General features: G+C 38.0%; 1 protein-coding gene across 1 annotated transcript; it reads left to right on the top strand.

Moving 5' to 3' along the window:
* Window positions 1-6,064: 6,064 nt before the first annotated feature.
* On the top strand, window positions 6,065-6,706 carry LOC110907558 (putative uncharacterized protein DDB_G0290521). The gene has a single exon (XM_022152522.1). The coding sequence runs from the start codon at window positions 6,065-6,067 to the stop codon at window positions 6,704-6,706; it is 642 nt and encodes a 213-aa protein (XP_022008214.1).
* The last annotated feature ends 1,431 nt before the right edge of the window (window positions 6,707-8,137 follow it).

Here is an 8,137-nt window from a genome sequence, read left to right on the forward strand (position 1 = left end):
CAGCCATGAAGACACTTCAAGGAGCGTTCATGACAAATCAGAAAATCGTCAATAATTACATTGAGAGATGTGCTGACCTTGAACGAAAATTGGAAACTCAGAGGATAGAAACTGAGAGAGTAGACAGGTTATTAAGAAGTTACTCATGTGCTTCTTATGTGATTGACAAGATTTATCCTACAGTGGAAGGCATGAAAGCATTTGAAGAAGAGACATCTGAAGTGAAGGATTCTGGTAAGAAACAAAGTGTCAATTACACAAAATGTCCACCCCCGCTTGAAAATGGATATTCTCCACGAAATCCAAATTCAGAAAGAGTCAAAAGGGCAACCAATTTAAAGTGGGAATCTGAACCTTCAGATAACTTGCCAGACAACATCGATGTCACTTTCACTGCATCTGAAACTGATCAACAATCTCAATTGATAAAGAAAGTGGTGGATCATGTGTTAGATAAAGATGAAACCGAGGAGTCAGAGTCAAAGTCAAAGTCTGACACTCCAAGTCCAACAGTTGAAAAAGTCAAAAGGGTTTACAATAAAGATTTTCTGTTAACACAAAATAATTTGAATGACGAAACATTTAAAGTAGCATATACTTTAAATGATTCTGACAAATTATATTCTGATGAAGAATTTCCAATAAGAGGTGTTAAAATTGAAATGATCAACAAGGTTTTCAAACTAACAGAAATTACTATTTCTGAAATAAAAGATGTAAATCTTTCTGAAAAAACCTAAAAAGTACACCTCAAGAGTTCAACAAAGGTTAAACAAGAAAAAAGGTTACAGTTCTGGTTCGAGTTTTCAAAAGAAACCAAACCATAACGGTAATTTCAAAAAGAAAGGTTTAGGTTTTATTTCACCAGAAAATCATAAAAATGAGAAAACTTATAAACATAAAACTGTATTTGTTTCAGGGACAAGCTCAGAAGAAGAAGAAAAGAGCTCATTCTGGAAGCAATCGAACAAAGAATTCCTTGCTAAGAAGCAAGAAGGAATGAAGAATGAAGCTGTTCAGAAGAAGAAGGAGACAAGAACTTGTTATCAATGTCAAAAAGTTGGTCACATTGCCTTGAACTGTCCAAAGGCAACCAACATACAACAGGAAGTGTCTCTTAAACTCAAAGAAAAGATGGTTAATAATGAACCACCAACCAAAAAATTTAAAGTTTTCAAAAATTCAAAATTTGAGGTTGGTGAGAGTTCAAAAAGTTTTTACAAAAGAAAGGTGAATCTTAACAACCAAAAGTGGGTTGTTAAGAAGTCAGAAAACAGTTCTGGCAATGATTCTGATTTGTCAAAATCAGAGAAGCTATTTTCTGGCAATGAATCTGACTCGTCAAAGTTAGAGGAGCCACAATTTGAGCTAAAAAGTGAAAATTATGTTCTGCCAATGGATGATGTCAACTTTCCACCATTGCAACTGGAAATTTAAAACAAAAAGTTGGAAAAGTTGAGATTTCAAATCAATTCTATTCTGAAAAGAAAGAATTTGATGTTGAAAAAGCCTTTAATCCCAAAGTTCTAAATATTTTTGGAAAAAATGGTTGACGGGAAGGTCAAAGGGGTAAAGGAATACTATGAAAAGAAAAGGAAAGGTAAGAAACCGAGTGAGGATGACTTGGAATCTCCCAAGGACTGTCAGGCTTGGGAGAATCTCTATAACTGAAAAACCTGACTTGCCAGAGCTCCCAAGTTGGTAATCGTGGAGCAGGAATCGGCATCATCTTGAAAATGTTTGTTTGAAAAACTTACAAGTGGTTAATCCAGGTCATTAAGTTGAACTTGATTTAACTTTCATTCAAGTGGTGAAAGAAAAGTGAACCTACAAGTGGCTAAAAATGAACAAAATGATGAATTTAATCCCCTAACCTTTAAGTGGTTTGTGAATTTCAACAAAACTAATTTTTCAGAAAAACTATTTTGATTAAAACAAACTTAAGTGTTTTGAAATCATAATGGGAAAATAGTTTATTGTCAGGGGGGGTTCTGATTGTTTATGCCAAGAGAATGGAGAATTGAAGCAATTCACATCGGTTTGTCAAATTTTCTTTAAATGGTTTTGAATTTAGGGGGAGTAAGAAATTTCAGAAAATCCAAAAACATTAGAAAATTTGAAAAATCCAAAAACATTTGTAAATTTGAAAAAGCACAAAACTCATTTTTGATTGAAAAATATTGAAAAATGACAAAAACATAAAAAATGAAAATCGAGTTTGGTTGTGAAAAAGAGGAAATGATAGTACATCAGTGGACTATCACAGCATGCTAAAGAATTGGAAAGTTAAAAATGTGATAAACGGTCTCACTGACGATGTGTCAGTAGGTTTTTACACGTTTAGTAGATTGTGTTCGAGATATAAACCTAAATATCATTACTTACTTATTTCGTGGGGAACATCTCTCGAATATATAGGTAACCCCTAAAATCTTGTTTGAAGGGATTTCTATTTCTGACATACTAGGTCTTTGTGCGTGATGATATCTGGGGTATTATACCTGGACTACTGATTTTGTGGAAGCAATAGCCTAGTCCTCGTATAATGCTCTGCACTGCTTAAATTTTTAAGCCCACCCTCAGCATAAAAAATGATGAAACATTGAAAAATGCTAATCATGTGCTGTTGAAGAAAAGATCCCCAAACGGGACACACCGAAAGACGAGCCATCATCTCTTTGTCTGAACGGAAGTTCTAACCTAAGCTCTCATGGTCTCGCATTACCCATTTACAGATATCATTAGTGTACACTCACCTGTAAGACTGAATATAGGTGTCTGGATACGGGAGTATATTCTGAGGTGGGACACGCGAATAAGTTTAAGTTCTTAAAACACTAATTCTCGTATCTCGGAACAGTTGAACTTTGTATGAAAATTTAAGTGGATCAGTATACAGACAATCTAAATGAATTGTTTAGAACTTAAAATGTTTAAAGCTTAACGGTGTTAGTGATTTGTCTCATAAACTGATATGATTCTCTTACACAAACTCACAAAAAATATTGTTTGTAAATATTTCTTTATTTCATTTTAACATACTGAAAATCTTAAAAATCCAAAAAGAATGTATTTTAGCATAATATTTTGAAAATTCAAAAAGATTTTATTTCATCTTATTTTCGACAACTGATGTTGAAAAGCTGATTTTCAAAATTCCAAGTGCTTAACATGACGACAATAGGGTTGGGAGAGTTTGTTTTGAAATGAAAATTGTTATAAATAAATCTACCAAAAAGTAAGTTTGAACTTGATGTAATTTGTTGATAATTGAATGATATTTACAAGTGGTTTATAAATTTGTCAAATTTTTAAATTTGTGAAATTTATTTCGAGGTAGAGTTTGTGCAGAGAGTGAATTCTAGACCGCGATCCCAGTTTATCGAAAGGGGGAGTCTGAGGATGTAAGAGCCAGATTCAGATCTTAGAACAAAGCTCGAGATAGAAGCTGCGGATACTGAAGAATTTATGGAATCAACATCCAAGGAAGAATATAGCTGTAGATGTCGATAAAGAGAACAGAGAAGATTGAGGATGCTTACAATGTCAGACACTTTGGAAAGAGAGTGAAGACTGATCAAGACTGAAGACTCGTCACACTGAAGACTCGACACCGAAGACTTCATCAACATCCAAGGGGGAGTCTATTGGTGCATATGTCTATCGACTTCGTCTTGTATCGAGTCTTATATCTAGATAAAATAATCCAAAGCTCGGTAGTAAAAGAAATAGGATTTTAGTGTTGTTTGACCAATTCACACGAACTGGCAGAGCCAGTTCATGCGAAATGGCCATTCCACACGAAATGGACATGCCAGGTTCCATTCCACACGAAATGGCAATGTGAAGTCCATTCCATGCGAAATGGGCATGTCCATTCCATGCGAAATGGAATTCCTATAAATAGGTGACTTGAGATTTCATTTGTAACTTTTGCAATTCCGGTAGCAAAGCTCTGCCGAGGTATTTTTAGGTCTGTAAACGTCATCAAATCAATACAAGAGATAGTTAAAGTGATTCTAGTGCATTACAAGCTGAAATAACTCTGATACGTTTGTTTCCGCCTCTCGTATTGGACAAGATCTCTTCTGAACGACTCATTTGGACGTCACAATGATCCTACACCTTTTCCAATAGTTCTTCTTGCTGCGTCTTCAACTCCTTCATCTTCTAGCTTTTCTTGCACTGGTCTTACTAATCGTCGACCATTATCTAATCTTGTGTCTTATGGTAGAAAACATTCTCGACATATTGGTGAATGGTGATCCTTTATCTGACCCTACTGATGGAGAGGGTGAAACCCGAGCTTTAGAGTGTCTAAATATAATGATTTATGTTTATTTGATGTGTTTATTTGCTTGGAATGAAGTGACTACGAGAATTTGGTGTTTTGCAGGTAAAGTACGTAATTCGGTGCATTTACGAGGATTAAAGATGAAATTGTGAGCATTGGATGGGATGTTGCAGTTCAAGAATGAATGACGAAGCTTGTTCGGGTGATACAAAGGCTCACGAGTGAAAGAAATGTGAAAAAAGCAAAGTTCAGGGACTAATTCGGTACTTTATGAAAGTTATGTCGATCTTATATGTGCAAGAGTCTAAGAAGACTAAAAGTACAGGGGCTTAAATGTTAATTGTTGAAAGTTAGGCATGAAGAAGAGAGGAGGAGAAGGGTCTCGACCGTAGCTTACGAATGGGTACTCGTAGCTTACGAGTCTTTGGAGTTTTCATTCCGTAAGCTACGAGTTTTAACTAGTAGCTTACGAGTTACATATTTCAGCAAAGGAGAGCCATCAGAGGTCGACCGTAGCCTACGAACCACTTTTCGTAGCTTATGGTTTCATGATTAATGTTTGAACAGAATTTTGAATTCGTAGGATTTGGTTTTCTTACGTAGCCTACGACCCGGGAAGTAAAAAAGGACGCATGTCACGTGTTTGGTTTTAGGAATTGAGATGTCAAATCATAAAAAGAAGTGGATTCCTTGGGGGATACAAGGCCCATTATTTTAATCATCCAACATCACTTGTGGGCTGGATTCTTTTCGGCAGCGGACATACTAGGTTGGAGAGAGTCAACAACAGAGATTATCATCTGCTTCGACGGCAGACAGGAGGGGCATGAAGATAGAGTGGGAGGAGAAGATATTCAATCCACATGAGCGGCTAGTCTTTTATGGTTTCCTTCGGATGGAGGGTTTGTGTAATTAGGTACTTTTATGTGTTTTTAATCGTTGTAACTTGGTGATCTAAGCATCCGATGCTTTTCACCATGGATTTAATTGACTGATTGTAACTGGTTGCATTTATTTAAACCTTGATTTCTAAGCATTCGGTTCCCGAGAGTTCTAGTAATTGGGATATATTTGACATCGGATTAGGGTTTGTAATTGTAATTGATAATCATTCGATAACCTCCCGTTATGTATTGACCGGAGTACTTAGTCGTTGGTTATCACAATTGGTTAATTAGGTTAAACATTTATGTCTACGTGAATGTTTTGATTAAACACATAACTGAACTAGTTTGCAAACCTGAAATTCGGATGAACCTTTCTTTTTCCTATTGTTTAAAACCTCAAGTTCTTAATTCATAATTTAGTTAACCCACAAATCAAACAATCATCAGTTTATTTTTTTATAGTTGTTAACAAATACTTAACATTACACACTTTCCACAATCCTCCTCTGGTTCGATATCCGACTTATCCTATCTACATAGTTTAGTTGGTTTTTGCATGTCCTTAACGACAGACATCAAAATAGCGCCGTTGCCGGGGAGGCGTGCCAAAGTGCTTAGTGTTAAGTTCTAGTTTAGTTAAATATACAAAAATCCAAAAATAGTGTCTCTTTAGTTTGTTCTGTTTTGTTCGGATTTACGCGAGGTTTTCTTGTTTTTGTGTTTGTGCAGGTGATCTAGGAAGTGTATGCATCATACTCGGAATTCCGGGAAGTCATCACCATTAGTGTTCGACCCGGAGATCGAGAGAACAGTAAAGCATACAAAGAGAGTACTACATCGTGAGAACAAGATTCTTCAATCACCAACATCAACACTCAAAGCAATGGAGAACTTAGCAACACCGGAGAAACAACCCGCAACTTCACAACCACAACAATTCTCGCCAACACCTACCCAACCTTCACCAAACACTACCATACCAGTTCCACCACAACAACCGCAATCTACACAACCTACCTCTACATCTCCAGTACCATCCTTCTCAACCTTTTTCCCAAACTTTGATAACAATCAACCAACTTCCACCCAAACAACATCTCTTCAACACCCAACTACAACCCAGACTGTCAATTTACAGCAGTCGTCTCCTTACGTTAGAATCATTCCTGATGACACTCCATCACCGATTCAAACTCAAGCACCTAATGCAACATCAATTCCGCCAGCCAATCGACCGGTTATTTCACAGCAAAGTCAGCCAATGCCAAATCTTTATAGATCGACCATCTATGATCAAGGAAATAACTCAGGTGATTTTGATGATGGCTATGAGGAATATGATAACTACATGGGTCAAAACGAGAGACAAGTGATTAACACGGGTAGCTATGAGAGGCAAACAGTCGGATTGGGTGCGGGTGAGAGAGTCAATCAAGGGAACGTAGGGTATCAACAATATGTGCAACCAACGCCAATACAACAACAGATGCCACAACAATATCATCAACCTGACCCACTCAATTAGCAGCCTGCTCCGAGAAGGCCGGTAGTGGACATTCCATTACCACCGCCGGCACCTCAGATGCAGGGTCAGGCAAGACCGCTACCACGAAACTTACACCGACCAGTGATTTTACCGGAAGGAATTCCACGTCGAAATAATCAAGGGCCAGTTCGAGGTATAGAGAGCCACTTCAGGCCTGCTATAGTTAACAACCCATCACCGGTTGTGATCCCGCAATTACAAGGAGGGCGGTCATTCGAAGTACGAACGCAATCAATATCCAGTCTGCCTAAGTTTCATGGTCACGCACATGAAGAACCATATCTACACATTGCTGCATATGATGCACGTTGCAACACAATCAGCAGCCAAGGTTTCTCAGTTGATGATGTGAAATTGGTACTTTTCCAATTCACACTTGAAGACAAAGCACAGCAATGGTTTCATTCGCTACCGTCAGCTTCGATATTCACCTGGGGCGAAATGCAGCAGCAATTTTTAGATGAGTTCTATACTCATTTGCGTACTAACAATGCAAGGAAAGATATTCGAGCGTTTCGACAACAGCCCGGTGAGTTATTTCACGAAGCGTTCAATCGTTTCAAAATGATGCTCAAGAACTGTCCACATCATGAGATATATTTATGGGAGCTTATTAATACATTCCACGAAGGCCTAACAGATGAAGATGCCAGGGATGTAAATTCAATATCCAATGGTACTTTTGGAATGAATTACGAAGAAGATGATTGGGAATATTTAGAAAGAACCGCAAGGGCGTCAAAACGCAAAGCTCAATCTTCTAGAAGTGCACGACATTCGACAGTGAAAGCTGCAGACCAGTTACCGGAGACTGGGGGACCATACCCGTTGTGTGGTCATTGTGGGGATATAGGACACATTGCTGATCAGTGCCCTAACATTATCGGTAATCTGGATGAGGTGAATATGATGCAGGGAAGTGGGAACATGTATTCGGGTTTCCAAGGAAACAACCAATATTACCAGCCCCGGAACCAAAATAATTATCAAGGGGGTAATAATTCGGGTTTCCAACGAAATTACCAGCATAGTAATGGTCAGGTGAATAATGATATGATGGAGATGTTGAAAGCAATTCAACTTGATTTAAAAAACCAAAGGCTTGAGCTACAAAACCGTGCTCAAAAGGAAGAGATGCGAGATAAGGCCGTTCAATCATTAACTACACAAATGGCCCAACTTGCAACCGATGCGAAGGAGCTGAAGCAGCAACAAGGGAAGCTGCCAAGTGATACTCAACCAAACCCCAAGAATCCACGGAGCACATTGATCAGTGGGGTAAATCCAGTTCCTAATAATACTTGTTATGATAATGGTTTGTCTGCTTCGAATGTGATTGCAGGTCTAAATGAAGCGGTTGTGGAAGAAAGTGGAATCAATTTGGGGGAGCCGGTTGTCTCCATCCGAGTT

Source organism: Helianthus annuus, chromosome 14 (genome assembly GCF_002127325.2).
Source record: "Helianthus annuus cultivar XRQ/B chromosome 14, HanXRQr2.0-SUNRISE, whole genome shotgun sequence".
Classification (NCBI taxonomy): domain Eukaryota; kingdom Viridiplantae; phylum Streptophyta; class Magnoliopsida; order Asterales; family Asteraceae; genus Helianthus; species Helianthus annuus.